This window comes from Limanda limanda, chromosome 8 (genome assembly GCF_963576545.1).
Source record: "Limanda limanda chromosome 8, fLimLim1.1, whole genome shotgun sequence".
Lineage (NCBI taxonomy): Eukaryota > Metazoa > Chordata > Actinopteri > Pleuronectiformes > Pleuronectidae > Limanda > Limanda limanda.
The window spans coordinates 16,318,692-16,340,654 of record NC_083643.1 but is presented as its reverse complement, the minus strand read 5'-3'; the positions used below and the strand labels follow the sequence as shown (position 1 = coordinate 16,340,654).

Genomic DNA, 21,963 nt, shown 5'->3' with positions numbered 1-21,963 from the left:
TTATTACCACTGCTGCTGACCCTGTTGTCTTCGCTAACAGCTGTTCTGCATTTTACAAAGATACAAGTGCTTCGAGCAATCTGCGACAATTCCTCAACAACCAAATGCTTCCTGTTTACACCGGCACGCGCATGCCCACTGTATGTGTGGTCACGTGATTTGTTTTTTTTTAGGTATGTAGTGTGAACCGGAATGAAACAGTGGTGAGCCAAAACCCTCTTCTGGACAGGGATTATTTTAAACTTAGTCGTATGGATACAGCCTTGGTATAAAAGATGGTGGTGGATTCAGATTTGTGATGGTTTGCATTTCAGATCCATCACAACAGGTAGGGTTTAGCATACTGGTGTCCTCTATAACTGAAGTACCAATACGCCTGTGAATATACCTTTAATAAGAATTAAGAGTGCAAAGTTGTTCAATAAACCAAGTGCTAAAGATACAGACCAGACAAGGTATTAATATGCGAATACTTTATTATCAATGTGTGAATGGTGTTAGCTTTTTGTCTGGATATTAATAGTATATGAAAACTATACATCAAATCCAGGCTCATCCTAATTTTGCTGTATAATTTCTCAAGTTGGTATTGAAAGATTCTTTATCTTTATATATATTTATATATATAATATATATAAGCCAAAGTGCATTTTCCATTTTTTTTCCTCTTGTCCATATACACATTGCACCATACATAAATAATTACATTGTAAAAATGACTCCGTATTTACAAGTATAATATATATTTCATATAATATATAAAACTTTATATTAAATCTAGGTAGATGATATTTGGGATCGTTTATGGGGTCCGTCTGTGTTATCTGTGGTTGTTGAGGAGGATCTCCAGCCAGCAGGGGCAGGAGGTGATGAACTGTCTGGAGTAGCAGGGGCCCCAGCCCTTAGCAAAGCTGATGCGCACACTGTTGGGGTCGTAGGGTCCGTCCAGGAGCTCCGCCTCCGTGCTGTGCCTCAGGAGGCTCGAGCGCTCATAGTCAAATACCTTGATGGAGTAGCCCGGCATCACCTTGCGCACCACCAGAGTTCTGCTGCTGGGCATGTCCAGAGTAGGGGAGTTGACAAATATAGGGTGCTCGCTGCGGTTGTACGCCCACACGCCGTCCGGCTCTTTGCTGAGGAGGAGGCCGTAGCCGATTTTGCCTCGTGTGCGCTGCACGGTGCTGCTCCGGTGTTCCAGGTTGAGCTGGCCCAGGCAGAAGCCCGTGCCCTGAGGTAGATCGTAGAAGATGCTGACGGAGTGCTCGTACACCGTGTAGAGGCGACCCACCCGCGTGCGGTGCTCCCAGTACGCCACGTTACACCAGTGGCTCTGCTTGGGGGCGTCAGGCGACATACTGGCATCTAGAGGAGCAACAGAGAGAGAGAGAGAGAGAGAGAGTCATTAAACATAACATAAACAAAAGCAAACAGGGCCAGTAAAAAGGAAGGCTTGAGTTTTAAGGGATTAGCTATCTCTTTTTATTGTTCAGAGCAGATGGCCAAACTATAAATACTGACGGAGGCACTGTATTGAAATCTAAGCCTTGTATAAATACCACTGCATGCACATCCGTCTCACACACACACACACACACACACACGCGGCATTCTATACATATCCTGGCGGTGGAGGGTGTAGCGAGGTCAATCTGAAGTCCTGTATTTCTCTGCTCTGCCTCAAGAGGGCACTGTAACGACTGAGCTCTGACCACCCAGCACAGAGCCCTGTTTCAGCTGCTCACACATGCACTTTCAAAACACATCATGTTTAATAGAATCAATTCAGGATTACACACAGTGTTTGGACTGAAACTTGACAAAAACAAGTCGCTTCAGTCGTGTGACAGACTGACAATGTTCTTACTGTTTAATAAACCCGGCACTGCTCAAAACAGAACACGCGTTTCTTCTTACAGTGGGACAAAGTTGGCATCTCACTCCCAAACATCTCTGTCCAGTAAATTAGCTTGTTAATTCAGTTTTCATGGCTGCAGTCTGTGAACTCTTCTCAGTGACAGCCCCCAGCACTCCACAGTGAGTTACTGCTCCCTAGGTAGACTTCTATTTTCACCGTCCGGCACAGACACCGCTGCTGACTGCTCTCAGACGCTGCTACAGTCCACACAACCGCTCAGAGCTGTCATACACTCATGTCGCTCATAAAAAATCTGCCATATGACGAGCGGAGAGAGGAAGTAACAGAGTTCCATGATCTCACATCCGTCTCTTCACCCTTTCCTCCTGGAGAATGAGGGTGCCTCTTTCTCCTCTTCCCCTCATCTTCTTCACATTCCACAAGAGTGGGGGTGACGGCAGAGGGCCAGGCAGGGGGTCCCCCTCCCCCTCCACCAAGCTCTTCCCCCTGCTGTGGGCCCAGGGACGGCATTCAGCTCCCTGACAACTTAGCACAAGCCCGTGACCCGCTGACCCCCCAGCCTTCATGCTATCAGCTCCCATTAACTCACACACAGAGTGATGCCATTATTTTGCTTCAGAGAGTCTATTGGCACAGAGGATTTAAAGCCTGGGCCTGTGGCCCCATTCCTTTCAGTCGCTCTGCTCTCAGGGCTTAATGACCGCCCGCCCCATTAACAAACGCCTTGAAGGTGGAGCGTCGCAGATCCACACAAACCCAATGTCTCACTCACCTCCCACCCAACTAAACCTTTCTGCTGAGTGACCCACACAAGTAAAGTTTATTCAGAGATTAGCAAAAAAACTTTGACCAGACCTGCACAGACAAAGAGCCCGACTGGTTCAAGGCTCTCTGTGAGTGAGTGAGTGACTGAGCGAGCGAGCAAGTGAGCGAGAGAGAGAGAGAGAGAGAATGTGTGGGGGTGCGGGGGAAGCTGCAGACAGACTCTCTGTGTGTTTGCGCACACAGTGATGGCTGAAATGACCCCCTCTCTTCAGGGGCCCCAACATGCATGTGCCATTAGTGAATTCCACACTCCAGCTCCTCCGCTCTGAGCTCGGCGTTTACTGCAGCGTGGCTCGGCCGCACAAAGAACTCAGCCCCAACTTGTTTATGGCCCTCTATTGTCTCAAATCAAACGGAGCCCACACATCAAGGTAAACTCACTTTGAAACTGTGCACACAAACACAAAGAACCAAATGGCCACCGGCTCTTTCCTTTTTTAGATGGAAGGACTCCAGCAAAAAACTATGCGGTCGACGGTATCTAGTTTTCACACGTAGCCTGCGACGGAGGTAGCCAGTGAGACTGCGAGGACCAGGAAGAGGAATGAGCAGGACAAAGGTTAGAAATGTATCTAATGTTAAGCCTGAGGGAAGACAATGAGCACGCCATGAGCCAGGCCTTTTCCTGTCGCTCTGTTTGCCGAGCGTCTACGTGTGTGTCTGTGCGCACATGCGTCTGTTTGGAGGAGGAAGAAAATCAGCCAGCGTGTTTGTGTTTTCATCCTGAACTGTGTTTTGTCTAGGTGTGGCGGGGGGGTCTGCTCTGACAGAGGAACTCATTAGGATCTATTTTACAGCGCAGAGCGACCATCAATAGTCGGGGACAATATCACCACAGCAACCAACGCCTCCACGCCAGAGCTCACGCCGGCTTCTGTTCAGTCTTCTAGGTTTTTAAGGAAGCATTGTTTCTCCAGCCGTGTTTGGATGATCAGTAAATATTTATCTACCTTTTCCAAATTGACATAAGACAGACAGAAGCCAGGTTTAATTATGAGTATATGACGCAGATACAGGTTTGGCCAGGGCTCAGACCAGACCTAAAAGTCAGACATGAGGCAAAGGGCGGGCGTGCATCTCCCTCCTTCTGACCACAGCAGCGACACACAACTCCCTCTAACTTCAGGTCGGGCTTTCCGAGGGTCTGTTCAGGGCGGAGCCACGATGGACTGGGAGCAATTACTGGTGCTCTGCATCCATTTAACCCTGCCACCTTTTAACAGCTCCGTTTACCCATTAGAATAGTGGCGCATGTTATTATTGTTATTTTATTCTCAAAAGCCTCTTCTCTTAGTGTCACTCTCAGAGTCAATGGATGCAGCCACAACATGGCTGCTCCACTTCCTCTTCCTGTAGCCACAGGCAATGATCTGAGCTCAGATCAGCTCCCACGCCGCTAGTATCACAAAAGTGTAGATACATACAGTAGCTCTGTGGAAGCTATTTAGTCTGAAAGTGTCCATAGCCGTACAGATTGCAGAATAAAGTGGCTACTAGTGTTCTAGCACTACGATAAGGACAGTCTCTGTTTGGCTTCATTCGAGTGTTATGAAATAAGCACACAGATACAACACAATATAAAAAGCCCACTCACACATTTCATTGAATTAAAAGTAGCCTTGTAGATGCCTGTAGCTGCACGTACTACATGTCTCCGTACAATCACACAGTAAATAAGAGATATTTAACCAACGCTACTCCAGAAAGCCTTCGGCGTGGGGCGTTTGGTTTCCATGACAAGGCATGAGCTCCATGGAAACCATGTGAAAATGTAGCTTTTCAGTTTACCTCTGGTTGTTCAGATTGGCAGAATTCAGAAAATCAAAAGCAGGAAATCAGATCTGACAACCATCACACAGAGAAAGCAAACAGTGACACACGCAGAAAGGATTTCAAATGTCAGCTACAAGCGGTCTTGGTTTAACAAGTCACTATTGTGCATGAAAAATGAGAACCGACGAAGGGGGTTTAGATCAGAGCCTGACTGATATATTGGTATTGGCATTGATGTTAAACTTTTTTTTTATATAAAAAAAAGGTTCCATATATTGCGTCTAAGGACTTATTGTCAATTTTTTAAAATCGACCAAAGACTCCCCGATATCAATGTCAGCATCAGTGCCCCAAAATCCAAATTGATTGGGCTCTAGTTCCCTCACTTCAGTAGCAATACTGTCATATTACAAGATTACAGTTATAATTATTTCCTTAATTCATGAGAAAAAGACCAACACACCATCAATATAGCCCTTAATATATTTCTCCATTTAACACAACCTGCCTGAGCCCTTTTCATGTTGAAAAACACAGATAACACAGCTACGAGTTCCTTGCACTCCAGGGCAAGTCTGGGTAGTTCTGCTAAGTACACAAAAATGGGGGTTTGAAAGTTTCAACGGCAATCCTTGATGATCATCCAGTAATGCTTTTAAAGACAGCATGAAAAGGAGGGGGGGGGGGCAGAGGGAGAGGCAGAGCTGCCCCGGGGTAAACACAGCTCTGCAGCCTTGGAGTGAGATGAATGGGAGGCCGAGTGTCAGGGACAGGCAGACAAACAACAGCTTCCCCTCCGTGCTAACATTTCCCCACCAAGCTCTGGGGCCACCTCCATTATACATCATCTCTCCTAATCCAGAGCAGGGAGCAGAGCTGAACTCCAAAACTTTGCTGAGGAGGAAAGCAAAAGAAAAAACACTATTTCCAGTCCCTTTAAGCAGCACATTCAAGAAGGGGAGGGAAGCAGCAAGGAGAGAGGGGGGGAGCAGCAGTCTCTCATCCTGTGCCAAGGATTAGATTCCCCTCCAGCTATTAGACTCGACCAATGAACTAGTCTCGCATAGCCAGACCAATCTCCATAGCGCTGTGTCAGCACTGGAGAATTATCTGACTGCACCTAATATCATTCTGCTATAGAAAAAAAACCCCCGTCAGTGTTGAGGTGGAACTTGTTTCGGTGGAACCTTTGCCCTTGGGGAAGGGCGAGCACTGTTGTTAAAATGGCTGATTCCGCACAAAGAAAATACCAACACAGCACAAGACGTATGCTAATGGCACGGTTCAAATCTACCAATCTATCCAAACTAGCAACTGTCGGGGTGTAAAGGTTGTTAACTTGGAGGCTGCTGTTGCTTCTCGATGCAAGAGGAGGTTGATAAAGCTGCCAGGCTGGAAGTGGAAGGGGAGAACCTGATATACACCTGATGACACCTGATATAGGTGCAGGTTTATATGCTTAGGATAAACTGAGAGGAAAACTGGTGCCGTAGATTTTACTTTCATTTACAAGCAAACTACAAAGTGGAATGAAAGCAAAAGCCCCCCACACACACAATACCAGGGTATAATATGGCTTTAATTCTGCAGACAAAGGTTCCTACAGAGAGACTGTAACCCCTGAGCAGGCCACATTTAGGCTGGCGTCTGAGCTATCGCTGCCATCAAAGTCGGCTTTATCAGACAGACACGCTAACTGGAGCTGCTCTTATATGTCTATGGATTTTTCTCCCTGAGGTCTGGCCTTTCTCTGCCGAGAGAGGGAGAGAGGACGGGAGAGATAGCGAGAGAGGGAGAGAGATATGCTTGGAGAGAACACACTGTGGGAGCCCGAGAAACTGAATCCACTCACTAAGCCCGGCTGGTCACAATGGGAAAGCTTTACATTGTCATCCACTTCCTCTCCACTTTCCCTCTGTTTCTGTTTTCGGGATGACCCCATGAGGGAGGAAAAGTGCTGTACCCTTGATAACAGATAACAGAATCCATAAATTAAATCAATAAACAACAGAGTTGTAAAACTCACAGGAAGCTCAGGAGGCTAATATGGAGGAGCCGTCTGGGTGCGCCAGTATACGGCCACTGGTTTGAGGGTTTTGAGGCTGGGTTTCTTTTTAAGGGGAAGAGAATGTGCTGCTCATTTCCTCCAAAGCTCTGCAATGTGTCAGAGACAGAGAGCACAAGTGATGGTGGCGGGGCGAGAGAGGCGAGAGAGGCCTTATGCGAGTCTTCCAGGGCATGTACAGGCCCAGTGAGAACTGTGGGGGATGTTTGTGGATGTCATATCCACAGGCAGCGCTAAAGGCCAGCGGAGTCTGCGAGAGCACCGAAAGCAAAACACTCAGTGAACATCCTGCTGGGTGGCTGCGGCCTTTCACCTCCTCATACAACCTATCTGCTTGTGTGTGTGTGTGTGTGTGTGTGTGTGTGTGTGTGTGTGTGTGGGTGTGTGTGTGTGTGTGGGTGTGTGTGGGTGTGTGTGTGGGTGCACGCGCGAGTGTGTTTGTTTGTGAGTGTGTGACGGAGTTTCGAGCCAAGTCGGCTGGAGCGTTTGAGTCGTGGAGACCCTGCACATTCCTGAACACACACTCCACCCCCCCGACCCCTCCTGGCTGTGCCTCCTAACTTCCTACTCTGGTTAGGCCTGTGGGGGGTTGGGGTGCACCAAGAAGGTTGCCGACTTTCGTCTCCTTCAGCCGTCTTGTTCGGTGAAAGCATCTCCCCAAATCACGTCTTGTGAGAAGATGCGTCGATAGCGTGGTCTAAAACTTTGAACTATTCTTCTGTTTTAATTTATATTTTTCTTCAGAGTTGAGACACTTTTCTTCAAGGAAAATAAAGACTCTACATAATGGAGGAAGCCAACGTTAGCTGGCCTGTATACTCAAGCTATGTTGAAGGCTTGGTTTCAAATGAACAATAACAAGGAACTCTATCATTACAACTTATATTAGTCTGACTAATTTAAGGCGAAAGGCAGGTATTTGGTTTCCACCGGACTGTGAGGTGGAGCAGCAGTGATGGACAGAGTTGCTGTTCAAACAATGGTTTCCTATTGATCGGCCCAGTGGATCAGAGTCTGTGAGGAGAATGTGTTCTGTCAGGATAATGTGGCACCAGAGTTTCTGTTTCAATCACAACACTTGCCGGGCTGTAACCCACACGGCTCCACCGCGGGCACCCAGACACCAGCTCCCCAAACAAAGACAACTGTTTCCCTCATCTCCTACAAGTCTGCCCGTTCACGACCAGCGAGACGTTCATTAAAAATGCAAGAGTGAACATTTCCAATAATTCACTAAGTCCTTCCCTGTCGACATCTGCAAAAAATCTTGAAGTTAAAGGGAATGGCAGGATTTCATTAAGTAAATTATGTGCTGGCAGTCACAGAGAGGGGAAGAGGGGGAAGCTCCAGCCAGACCTCTAATCTAAACCGTACCCTGAAATGCGACAGCCTGACTGCACGTACTGAGCCGCTCAGCCAAGACTTCAGCAATACACACAAATAAAAGATAAGTAAAACACACATTACAAAAGTCAATGCGATTTTCCCTGGTGAACAATATCAATGAGAAATGTCATATGAGCATGTTTACGACTTGCAAATACAACTCGCAAAACCCTGGTCCAAGAACATAATTTACTTTGTGGAGTTGTACTCTGTGTACAACCTGAGGACATACCCTTGTACGTGCTCAGGAAATAGAATACCTCGGCGTGAAGAGTGAGGTAAGCCACTGCAAACAATGTATTATCACTATCAGCATTGATTTGTGAGACCGTCACTCAAAATAAAAGTTTCCTGTGAAGATTAAAGAAGCATCAGCTTTTAGGCACAAGATCAGAGGGAAATTATGTCAATCATTCTTGGCTCCGTGTTCGGACACAGGAGTGGAATGAAGACAGCAGATCAAGTTCAAGATAAGGACAGAGGAAAAAAACTCAAGTGACTGTCTCTCAGTTTACACGTGTATAGTGGTGAGAAAATGAAGCAGACCTCGATACGCTGGGAGAGTTTACTGTTCATCCATCCACAATGAGCTCCTCTCCTTTCCCTCTGGCTGTAAAAGGCTTGTGTAGAGATGTCGAATGACATGGGCCCCTACAGTTAATCCACACACAGCTTTCTGGAGGCTCAAAGAATGCACTGTCTATTCTGAGTTTTAAAAATACTGTCAACCAAAGGTTCAAGCACAACTGTCAATGCTCCTCTGGGGAGAAAGGGGGAAAAACATCTTAAATCTATTTTCGCCGGCAATCAAACCACAGGCCTAAATCATAGCTGGCCAAGGCCAGTGTCTGGATTTATAATTGTGGGTAAAACAGTCAGAAAAAAACAGCATCCACAACTGGCATCTCCTTCCCTACTCTTTGCCAGGCAATGCAAAGCTAGCCCATTTACAGTGGCGAGCTCAAACAGAGTATTGTTCCCCCTCTCAGTCTTGTGAGGAGGCACACTAAAACACTAAACCAACAGTTGGACATTCCATACATTTTTAATGGCATTGCACGCTCCTTATTTGTTGCTGTAACCCGGTGCCCTGAGCTGAATGAATGGGGCTATTGGTGGAGGCTGGAGCTGCGCTGTGGTGTGAAGAGGGAGAAGATGGCAACAGCAGCCTTCCACAGGATGAGCTCACTCACTTTGTTTGCTAAGGTAGAATATGGGGCAAGAATTATAGCCCGAGCACACGTCCTGTTATTTCTTCGGACTTTATTTTCTCTCTGTGTGGCAAGTCCCAAAGTGAAACACAGTCCACACTTATCCTGCAGGAGCACGGCACACTGTGCAAATTCAGATGACAAGCACAACACTGTGAGCCCAGACTCACAGGCACGTATGAGGCTGTAGATTAATCTTTATTAATCTTGAGCCCTTCAGAAGTCAAACACCCAGCAGCACTGGCACCACTCGGGTTTGCCAAGCAGACACAGATAAATACTAAGCTCAGCAGGTTCCTTTTCTGTTGACATGTAAGTTTCGGGCTACTCTGCTTTAGATTAGCACGGCTTTCACTCTGCACATAGAGGTCACATTACCTCACCACGTCTAGGAACTGTGACGCTGGTTCTGACGGGAAAGTCAACTTGAAGAGCAAATTTTGTGTGAAAAAACCCACAATGACGACTCCACTCCCTCCTTTCAAGTCTATGGGACAATTTAAGATGATGAAAAGTGCTTCGATCAAAGTCACATTTACGCCATTGCGACACAAACGACCCACACTGCAAAGAATTTCATCTGTAAACCTAAAGTAAGGCTTGTTGTAAATGCCTGTAATACATATTATTAATGAGCTTATACGTGACACATATTGTTGAGCACTCTGCGCAGGATCTTCAGTGTCATAACCCCTGCCAGAAAAAACTTGAAAGTAGACAATGCTGAGAAAGGGAAAATCAAAAAAAAAGGCTTATCGCTCTTATCAATGGCGCTCTTTCTATGTGTGTGTGTGTTACGTAAGGGGAAGTGGAAGCCAGCCTCCCAGGACAGGAACGGATACTTAAGACCAGGACTGTGGGTACGAGCTCTACGCCGCTGCAGAGCCAACACAGCACAAGACCCTTCAGGATGTAAAGCTTTACAACCCTCTGCCCTCAAAATGGACTCTCGCAAACTGGATATGACAAACGGGTGAGGAGAGCCCCCTCACGTCCCCCGAGATGCTGGCCTTCTCTTCAACATTCCTCAGTCCCCCCCCCCCACCCCCCCCCCCCCCCCCCGCTGTCAAAGGGGCAATTCACCGCCCTGCGTTGCTACAAAACCCAGGCAGCCTTTTTAAAACAGGATGTTTGTCTGAGGCCTCCTTCCCCTCAAATAAACAATCCGCAAAACCTGATTTTCGGGAGGCAGGGTGGAAGCACTCGAGTCACATTATTTCCACATCCCGTATCCTGGAGCATTGGGGCTCCTGAGGGAGTGTGGGCGGCCAGGCGCTGGGAAGGCTCAGGGCTGCGGTGGAAACCTGAGGCCATGTGCCAGGCTGCAGAGGGGAGACGAACCCGGGCTGCTTCGCTCTGGGGTCTGTGGGACGGAGGAGGGGGGGGGGGGTCATGCCTGGAGGTGGGGAGGGGGGGACATTGCTGACATGCTCATGCAGTTGTCACTCCACCTGATCGTACCCCTGTCCGCACATTGCAGAGTCAGAATACGACCACGGCCAAAGAGCATGTCCGCACAATGGGAAAGAGATACTGTTTGTACTCGACACACACCACATAATAAAGTGATGCAGAGAGAATAGAGTTACAGGCTGACAAATAGTAGTATTCAGCTGAATGTGATGGTTCCTGAGCTATAAATGTAGCATTAAGCCACCTTATGTCACTCAGCATCACACTCACACCCAGGGGAGACATTAAATAGACTTCAAAGGTCCATTCATAAAACGCTGAGGCCCCGGCAACAAACTGAAGACGTGATCTGACATGCAAACAAACACAACGAGATATTTCAGAGCAAATTAGATTTGCAATCTATCCCCAATCTTTTCGGATGTGCACTGCAGATATGGTATTTAATTAGAGTTAGCAGAAGTGGAATCACATGCCTTCACGGTCAGATCAAAACGTATAGGTCCAGTCTAATCTGCTTTGATCAAGAGAAGCATCACATGCCTGAATTAGACTTGTCTAGTTATTCCTTGCATTTTCAGGATCATTTCTGACTCTGGTACAGACAGTGGGAACGGTTTGATGCTTAGTGCTGGCCTCTGCCTGACACAGACAGGCAGGCTGCGATTAGTATTGACTGCACAATTTAATTTGCTTTGCTCTTGCTTGTGAATGTATGTCAGTATGCATCTGGACGTATACGAGGAGTGGAAGGAAGAAACATAGACTTAAAAACGTATCAATAAAATCTTTACATATGTGTTTTGTTGTCCCGGTGCCTGCGTAAACTGGACCTTCCCTGAGCAAATGGTCCAGTGCCTCATATAAGGGTCCTTCCTATCCATCTGCTAACTGCCTTGTTCTGCCTGGAAGAAGCAGTCAATACCAGAATGGATCTAACACAGTGTCGGTCTGCACTGGAGACATCCAAAGAGACAGCGCTGACCCCCTCTCCAGAGACTGGCCGGCATGTGGAGGGAGATCACGGTGTGGGAACCCTGGCTACCTGCTGTTGCTCCTCTTGCCTGTATTGAATATAGTCTGTGAGTGCGGCTTGGACTGAACCTGTCTGAGCCCGAGAGAAAACTAACCAGGCACTGAAAGACTCTCTTTCTTGTGTGCCCAAAGACGACTTGAGCCAAATTTCTTCCTCGATTACAGGCATATACAGTGTAAAAAAGTCAAGTAGAGAGCCCGGCCAATGTAACCTAACCCAATCCGAATATCATATCAACATTTTTGTCCAAATCCGACCTGATGACCCCAACGAGTACTGGTGGGCTGGGGTCGGGCGTCCACACTCTACTTTGTGTAGTCCTACTCTCAATCTCCTTCCACCTCTCCGGTCCAAAGGAAAATAAGAAAATATGAAAAGGAAATTGCCTCAGGTCAACCTGCAGTTCCTCTGTTCACTTGATCCTACAAATCTTAGTGACCCCTATATTCTTACATGTGAGCTAAACTCACACCAACATGTACACAAAGTGACACATTCCTCTGGGTTGGTTGAGGACGCATCCTCAGATGACTGAAGAATGCAGACAGACCTGGAGCCATGATCTTATACTGGTCTGAGCCGGGCACAGAGGAAAGCTCTGCATCATAGTACATTAAAACATTTAATAAGAGTAATCACAACACAAAGTGACCCTTATCTTCAAAGCCTGAAATTCAGAAGTAGAAACACAAAGTCATCTGGGCATGGCTCCTCATAATAAAGATGATAAAAAGATATAAAGAGCTGAGCAAAGCAGCGTGGTAATGAAGAAGAGTCAGAGACAATGTAAGTGACCTAATGAAGTTAGAGTGGAGGGGGAAAACACTCCCTCAGACAGTCATACAGGAAGCAATGAGACCTGCTTCAAAGAGCTTCACTCTGATGACCACACGACCAGGCCCAGGCTGTGAGGAAACAGGTGTGTGGACAGACACCACTAGAGGCCCCCCCCCCCCCCCCACACACACACACACAGCACCGAGGTACCATTCCAAAGCTGTGCCCTCTCGTGACGTAAACACACACCACAGAATGCCTGGTGCGGCTGTGTGTGACACAGCAATGTCTAAATAAATGATTGGGAATATTCGAAATGTCTTTAGCCACTAAGTAACAAAAAGTACGAGTATTAAGGCTCAGATATTAATAGAATAATGTGCATGTGAGGAAGCTTTTTAAGACTGCATGCTTAAGAACATTTTTAAAAAACTCCACCAGAGGGAGCAGACAAATCTCAACTCTAACATTCATTTAACACTGTAAAGCGTATTGATTTCAAGACATATTCTTGATTAACATGGTACCAAGTAATGTAAAGCAGCAAGAAAGCTACTTTTCAAATTTCCACGAAACGAAACCTTCTCGACACTGTTTGAAGCGGCAGAACAAGCTCGTCTACAGAACCATCCCCTCTGATCAGCTTCTCTGCCATTGTGTGATGCAGAAGAATGCTCAGCGGGTATTTACGTAGCCCCAGGCTGCAGAAATAAGCAGGCTCTGTGAGGAGGACTTCAGGCTCCTGGTTTGGCTAAACTAGGTGATTCTGAATCCCTGATGAGATGCTCATGTTTTCATTCACTCAACGTGGACTCCCTTTCTGTATCTAAAATCAAAGAACCGTCACACAGTCCACATGCAGCACGATCAGAGACAAACTGACTACACAAATTAACTCGCAGCAAGGAGAACGGCCCCCCCCGCAGAGGGCCGGTCCTTCTCCTCTCCTCTTCCGAGTCGCTGAGTGTGTCCCAGCCGATGCAGAGCGATCTGACCCGGCCTGTACAAGCAGCAACACAGTCGGAAGAAACCAAAGCCTAGCATGTCTAGATCCTCCCTCCTCACCACAGTCTCTGAGGAATTGTGGTGCGGGCTCTGACAAGCCCCTCATTTGTTGACTCAGGGAGTGTCGCCGAGCCATGCTGAGGTGGTGACAGCATGTGTACCGGTGAGGGGGGGGGGGGGTGGGGCCCTCTCTGACTGAATACTTCACTGCCAGGTAGCCATGTCAACTCCTCCGTGTCCAGGCCTCGGGACCACGGCAGAAACTTTAACGGCGAGCTCCGAAATAAGGGCTCGGACTCCCCCTGTCCACACGATACTGTGCATGCTGGCCCTAGAAAGGAGGGGGGGGTGGGGGGCGTGCTTAACTCTTTGCCATGAGAAAGGAGAGTTTCGTTTCAAATTAGAGGACAGGACTGTTTCTACTCACTTCCTCTGGTGTGGCCCCATTCACAGGAGCAACTCCATTTCCCTGAACCCCCCCCCCCCTCCCTGCAGCCCACTTACAGCCAGGCCGGAGAGAGAGTCGTACGTGTGAGTGTCCGTGCACATGCATGTGCACAGCTATGTGTGCTTGTGTGTTTCTGAGTGAGCTTGGATCTTATTACAGTTTGATCCCACTCAAATATTTCTGAAAGAAAAACAGAGGAGGGGAGAGCAGCTCTGTGGCCGCTGCACACGCCCCGCTGAACCTCTGCACCGCTCACAATGAAACCTTTCTCTTAAAAGCCGGGGCTGTTCATAATGGCCCTTAATGAGAAAGAATAAAGAACAACATCTCAATGAAATTACCAATGAAAATGTGCGCATTCATCCAGATACACTCAACAGCTCCACAGAGAACAGCTCTGAAGTGTCATTAAAGAACCCTCGGACAGGATCTTCATTCAGACATTTTAAGGAAAAACAAGACACTGTAACTTTTAAATGGCAAACGATTCATAAATTGCTTCTTATTTGTATTATTCGTACTCAAAAATAAAGTTCATGCAAGTAATTATTGTTTGTGTAGAGAAGTCTATTATTACTCAAACTATCAAGTTAACTTTTAGTTAAGCACTTCAATGTCATGATTTTGTTTTAATCAAACAATTTAGTAATAAGTTGTATATGATTCATTAAGTGAAAGCTATTCTCCTATAATATGAAAGAAATTACTCTTCATTCAGGTAACTTGAATGACACACTACACCACACCAGTGCCACTACTCCACCACAAACATCATCTTAGGGATATATCCAAAATCAAGTCAAGAAAGAAATAAAGCTGAAATACTACTGTCAAAATATCCCATATTCACACTCCCTTCTATGCATCATATAGCATGCTAAACTATACAGCATACCACAAAAAACAAATGCCCCCTACTCTTACAACAGATACAGCCTAAATAAGACAAATTAACTTGACTGACGACTTCAGTATTTACAGACGGGCTCCCTCTGGGATTATAAACCTTTGGTAATAATTAATGTCTAAAATCAGAGTGAAACTTTTCGGATATTAACTCCTTATATGGAGACTGACGACGGTTGGAGTAACACACCCACCTGAAAATTCCCCCGGTGTGATGTTTGGTGAGCTGGCGGCCTCGGTTTCAGTGTAAGACAATGTGGAGTCTGACAGATCTGTGGAGGAATAAAACAGAAATTAGCCCTCCATTTCCTGACAGCAACATCTGCTTCTCCTAACACAGCAGCTCCTCCTGTGCACGTCTGAAACCGATTCTTAGTTCCTATCAAATTCAAAACGATTAACACCATTTTGGGCTTCATCCCCACAGTGGATAACCTGGCACGTCACTGACAGGCTCTACCTGATGACACCCTCCACTAAATGCCAGCAGAAACCTCAGCCGTACTCAGGCTTGCAGGCCCAGCTCGCAGCCAGGATCCAGAGTCCTCTCAGCACATACTGCCCACACCATACTGCCCACACTGGCTCTGGCTGGCATGCTGACATTATGCCACATGCTGGCGCAGGTCTCATCTCAAAGCTACCATGCAGTTAGCTTGTAACCGTGCCCAACTGCAGCCATTCAAATTCTCCACATTGCTCGTATGCCTGTTTCTTTCTGTTGCAAAGGAACCAACACAAAAGACTCGTATTTACTTCTGATGTTTAAAAATACAAGAATCTGGTAATTACAGATCTGCAACCTATCAAATATTAATATCAAATCCAAATGAAGATCAATAACAGAGGATGAAATGCAAGGCGGGATTCAGGTGCCACAGAGTTCATCCTTGTGTTGGTCACTCACCCAGTGGCTTGTGTTCTTCATTGGGGGAAAGCCTCGAATAAGGAGGTGGGGGTGACTCTGTAACACAAAACAGTCAGGTTAAACTCACACCCTGATAAAGAGCAACACACACACACAAATACAAACACACACACATTAAAAGTGTTTTAAATTCTAAGAGGATCTATCCGACATTTAAAAAACCCTGGACTGATAGAAGTGTAAGAAAATAAGGTGAAATCCTCAAGTAAAAATATTCAGCGGCTGTTTCACTGTGAGACAAAACTGAGACAATAATTCCTGCTCTTATACTAGTGTCAAGACCACATAGTACTTGTGTTTCATTCTGCAGTAATACAAACTTAACCGAGTATTGTTTTTATATCTTGTGTGAAGTTATTGTCAGAAGACTTTGATAAATGCCTTCACAGCCAGCCACAATAGGAGCTTCAACACACAACCCACAACAGATCCATTTCAGAGTCGACAGCAGGACCCGTCTTAACTCTCACAGCTTTGTGTCTGCACCACAAACGCAGATCATTTTGCTCAGGATCCAGTTAAAAAAAAGCTAATAAAGCCGGCAGAGAAGTGCACGTCTGTTATTTAATCACATATTATTCAACTGAAGCAGTAATAACTACGACCACACACTAACCACGTCTTTTAGTTAGCAGTTTAATAAATGGAGTAGATCTCTGCTTTTTAACTTCACTGCGTTTCAAGGCCTTTGACTTTATCTCGTAAAAAAACAGGAGAAATGAAGAGAATAACTTGCACAAGAAGGAAAGCACAAAAGAAAGAAAACTTTGCGAGCACACTGTGACCTCGCCTACAGGGAAAAAAGGGGAAGGAGAAAAGCATAATAGCAGCGGGTCCTTTAAGAGTGGCGGCAGTAATTGCCAGGATCTGAACTCAGTCACTCAGATACACAGCTAGTCAGTCTGGCGCCAGTAGTATGCAAACTGTATATTATCACCACTCCTTCACCTAAATAGCATGAGGGGACCTTCTTAGGACAAAAGGGCTTTTAAAGCGCAACTTGAAACTGATCTCATTGGAAAAGTATAATGCCTGGCTAAATAAAAGGAAAAAGTTTTTTGTTCGCTTCAATCCAAGCTCTCTGCCTCACATTGTAAACTGTTTTATTCTTTTTAAAAACTCTTACATGAAACTGATGCCCGGGGTTTACTTTTAAATAATTCAACAAACCAAACAAGTAGATTTAATTACAGTTGAAAATGTCTTTGTTTTTGGGATAGGTTTGACTTTGTTTCACTAAGAGTTAAAAAAGGGTTTTGCAATTAAAATCTGTCTCATGAAAGGAGTGTTATTCTTATACAATTCCATACTTACATTCCCTTGTGCAAACAACGTAAAAAAAACAGTGGTTAAGGTCTTGATTCACAGCCCCCCTTCTTGAATAGCATGACAGAAATACCAGCTCTATTGGGCCACGCATGAGCGCATGGGAGCTATGCGTACTACAAGCCTTAGTCCCAATATGGGGTATGTGCTTCTCTCCCTCTTCTTATAATTCATCTTGCTAGTTTCAGTGGAAAGAAACACACACAGCATCGCCTGACATCCTCATCGGTAGGGACACTAACCAAACACTCGTCTATCAAAACCAGCAAACACCACGCAACCTTTATGGAGCTCTGTATAATACCGATCAGTTTGTACTGTGCACACCATATTCCTAATATTTGCGTTCTCCAAATTCTGATAGTGCTGGAGACTTCTGACTTTTAAAAGCGTGTTGCCGCCAGCTGGCCCTCGAAAACAAGAATGTTATGGAAACTCCTCCACCCGTGCCAGTGAGAAACCAGGAATACTGACGCTGTCGTCTTTACACATGATACCGTGCCTTGTCATCAGGTCAGTGGGGTCGAGTGGCCCAGTGGCCAAATCGCAGGCCTGTCCCCTGCCAAAATTTAATCTGTTTAATATAGGTCAGGAAGTTTCTGCCATAGATAGCTCATTGATGGTGGAAAACAAAGCGCTGCTCCTTCACCACACCACCAACTCACACTGACACACACAAATCTCAGTGTGTGTCTATACATTCAAGTGGTATACATGTCATACCCTGTTGATGGCATTGGCCTACATGGCAATTACCCTTCAGGAAAGAGAGGCAAGAACAGCTGTATTGACAATCCCACTCACAACAATGACATGTTCTCATATAGACGTCATGTACTGGGTGTTATTAAGGAATTCACTGAAGATTTAAACAGAGGAGCTGTAAAGACAAGACGACACCAACACCTTAAACTGAAGGGTCCAGTCGTCACAGGGCAGTGTGAGTGGTCCTCTGCTTTATCACCAAACTATATTTAAATGCAACTTCCCAAGCAACTTTAAAAGACAACTAACAACATCTTAGATGCATTTTGATATTATTTTCCTCAAATATACCGAACACAAATACTCCAGGTAGCATCAGCGTAGGACCAAACTGACAGTTTCTGTCAACCTTAGCTCAGAGTGATATTATTATTGTTCACCGTGCCATAAGGACGACCTCAGTAATCATTAACGTTTTAATCAAATGACCAGCCATTCTCTAACTCGGTGTATAAGTAAGCCAAACAATCGCAGACAAATAAAACAGCGAAAGGAAAAGACCTGCTTGAATATAGTTTTTCAATTTTAAATCTTGAAAAGTTGAGTTCTGCCTTGGAACTATGAATATGACCTTTTCAGTTGTCTTTGTAATATCTCAGGTGTAATAAGTTGGAAATATCTGAAATGCAAGTGGACCAAATGGGCCTAATGTAAAACTGCATCTGTAGGATTCAATTCAATGAGCATTTTACAAGAAATGTGTCCCAAATGAAAACTGCAAACAGAGGGAGAGAGGAAACCTGGGCAGAACATCACAGACCCGGAGGCCTTACAGTTGGCTGCTGTTGGGACTATGAAAGCTGCATGGATCTCTGTATGTGTGTGTGTGTGTGTGTGTGTGTGTGTGTGTGTGTGTGTGTGTGTGTGTGTGTGTGTGTGTTGGCAGAGGCTCTCACCTGGCCCACAGAGCCGGCTGTAGTGATAGGGGTTGCAGCAAACCGACGGACCGTCCGATGCCCCAAAGCTCTCACACTCACAGAGCGGCTTGAGCTGGGCCGAGTGCTGCAGGTCGGACCAGCGGTACAGTTTACACACCAGCAGCTGGGGGGACGCCCCCCGGCCGCCCAGCCGCAGCTCGGTCCGGGGCAGCAGCACACAGTCGCTCGGCATCCCCCCCCGGGACTCCACCGCCTCCAACAGGGTGTCCAGAGCCCGCTCCTTCAGCCGCTTCAGGAGCGAGTAGGTGGCGGACTTCAGTTCCGGATCCAGCACGGCGCGCGGCGGCATCGCGACCTCCTGCGCCTCGGGAGACCCGGGAGACCCCCCGCCGCTCCGGGGTCCCAGGCTCCTCAGCGCCAGGTGGCACGACCCCGGGTCCGGACCCCGGAGCTCGGCGTGGTCCCGGTCCCGGTCCTGGAACAGGCAGCACGTCACTGTCCTGCCCTCGCTGTCCTGCACGGACCGGGGGCTGCCGCCGTGCGCCAGGACGCACAGGGAGCCCCCCTCCTGGTCCGACGTGGCCCCCGGGCCCCGGCTCCCCCCCGCGGGGCTCCGGGGGCTCCGGGTGGTCCACAGCCCCCCCACCGTGTCCCCCCCGTGAGAGCCGCTCGGGGTCATCGGTCCGAGCTCGGTCTTGGGAACCTTCTCCGGGTTGTGGCAGAACAGAGGGTCGTCCCTGCAGCCCTCAGCAGCCTGGCCACTTCCATCTCCCCCTTCTCTGTCTGGGATCAAACGGCTTCTCCAGAGTCGCCGCACAAGACCTGAGCGTTTCGTCCTGAACATACGACAACTTGACAATCGAGATGGGGGGTCTTTTATAAGTAAGGGGTTTTCAATCTACAGATATCGGGATGTTACAGACACATGAATGGATGTGTGCGGAGCGCCGTGCGGTGCGTGCACAGGGCTGGCGGACCCGCAACATCAGACTCCAGGCTGTTCTGTTGCATCTACAACAACACAACCGCGCAGGAAATGCACCGCAACATTCCGATCACAATGCATTCATTCGGCCGATTCATCCGACGACACCGAAATCGGCTCGAAAAGTGTGATTTTTCTTATAATCCAGGACCGCAGCGGAATGGACTCGTCAAACCTCTGTTACGCACGAATGGGAGAAAGCGGAGCACACGATGAGATAACATAACCCACTGAGAAACATAATCCAGAAGCAGCAGCCTTCCGAACGAGACCCACTCGAACAGTTCGGGACTTTTAACAGCCCCGGGTTCTACTTTCTAGACCGGCACTCAGCGCAGGAGGTATACTTCGAGGAGGTTTAATCCCAGGGAAATGCACTAGAAGTCCGGATCCTTCAGATGTGTGTGCAGCTCTTCTTCTTCTTCTTCTTCTTCTTCTTCTTCTTCTTCTTCTTCTTTCTGAAACAATCCCAACAAAAGATCCATGCGAGCTGAAGCTACACGGAGAGGATCAATCCGGGGCCGAGTCGCGCTCCTGCTGCTCCACTCAGTTCCAAAGCAAACTGCAGCACGGATCCCTTTCTTTCCCCGTTTCTCTCTTTTTCTTTTTTTCCCCCCACTCTTCCTCACACACACACATGCACACGCACGTACACTCACACACACACACTCGCACACACTCACACACTCACACACACGCGGGGCCCCCGAGGAGAGCGGTGGAGCCATTGGCTGACTACCATCATGTGCTAGTCTAGACACTTTGGCGGCTGTGAGCTGCACTGATTGTTGCGCAAACAAGGTTTCAAGTTTCTTAACTCTTAAAGGCGAAACACCCACCTCTCTCGTTTTAAGTTAAAGTTACTGAAACTTATTTACATCCACTGCATCCGCTATACGTGTAGGATGTGACAGGATCTGAGCAGGGAGGGGGGAAAAATACCTTTCAAGTGGAGGAGTGGGTTCTTTTTTTTTTTTTTAAATCACCACTGAAAAGTATATTTAAACTTTAGGCACTGGTTGGGAAATGCTGGAGGTGTCAACACTTGACAAATCTTTGTTTTACTCATCACTGTTGTTTATTTAGAGCTTTTAATATGGATTATGATGAGTAAAAATAAATGAATAACAAATCATAAAAATATAGAAAGAATACACTGACATTCATAAAAACAAATCATGCAGTGGGCAATTTCATCAGAAATATTCAGCTTTAATGTAAGAATTAACACTTTACACAGCTTCAAACTCGTTTTTATTCTTTCTACCCTTTCAACCTCAATATTTTTTATTTTATTCTATTGTATTGTATTTTATTGTATTCAAATATACCGGCTGCTATGACAACTTAATTTTCCTTCGGGGATGAATAAAGTAATCTATCTATCTATCTATCTATCTATCTATCTATCTATCTATCTATCTATCTATCTATCTATCTATCTATCTATCTATCTATCTATCTATCTATCTATCTATCTATCTATCTATCTATCTATCTATCTATCTATCTATCTATCTATCTATCTATCTATCTATCTATCTATCTATCTATCTATCTATCTATCTATCTATCTATCTATCTATCTATCTATCTATCTATCTATCTATCTATCTATCTATCTATCTATCTATCTATCTATCTATCACATTCAACACACTGAACTCATGAAAGGACAGTCTGTAATATTATGGAAATACTCTTATTAAAATTAGGAATAATAAAGTTATTTCAATAAAAGGGGCGGGCCCAGGGGTGCAACTGATTGGCCCCTAAAGTGCCTCTACACAAACAACAGAAAAACAATCACTGACTGACAATATTAAAAATAAATGACAATTTATCAAAAAATATTATTCTCTAAGATTTTTGGATGTCCACAATGTGCTTGAACGAGAAATATATACGTGTGGATTTGCTCAAAGCCATAAAGCCAACAGTTAACAGGGAATGACTTAAATGTTAGACCTGACTGAATAAGCAATTGTGCATGGATGTTGGACATATAATTGGCCCCTCTGGATTAATGGTAGCCCCTTGACGACCCCTGATTTAGAAAAAATTATAAAATATAAGAATAGTTTAAATTGAATAAAAATATATGTTGAAAGCACAAAGAATCGTGTAATTTTTGCAATTGGCAACACAAGCCCAACAGCACTGCTGGGGTTGGACTCATGCATTCAAATGAATCAAATGAAGATGGCTAAATGTGTCTTCTAGCTGAAAAACAAGTGTATGTTCCAGCAAACCCCTGTGACTGAAATCTGGTGTGTGGACCCTGTGCACGTGTCCTGAAATGAAGGTCAAGAAATCAAGCGAACATCAAGGTCGTCATCAAGCTAACCACTCTTGGCTCA

General features: G+C 46.1%; 1 protein-coding gene across 1 annotated transcript; it reads right to left on the bottom strand.

Moving 5' to 3' along the window:
* Nucleotides 1–472: 472 nt before the first annotated feature.
* On the bottom strand, nucleotides 473–20,179 carry smad6b (SMAD family member 6b). The gene is made up of 4 exons (XM_061076660.1): nucleotides 18,637–20,179; nucleotides 15,629–15,685; nucleotides 14,916–14,993; nucleotides 473–1,362 (listed from the first exon to the last, which is right to left on the bottom strand). Exons 1-4 carry the CDS (start codon nucleotides 19,460–19,462, stop codon nucleotides 821–823), a joined length of 1,503 nt encoding a protein of 500 aa, XP_060932643.1. The 5' UTR covers nucleotides 19,463–20,179; the 3' UTR covers nucleotides 473–820.
* Between the last annotated feature and the right edge of the window lie 1,784 nt (nucleotides 20,180–21,963).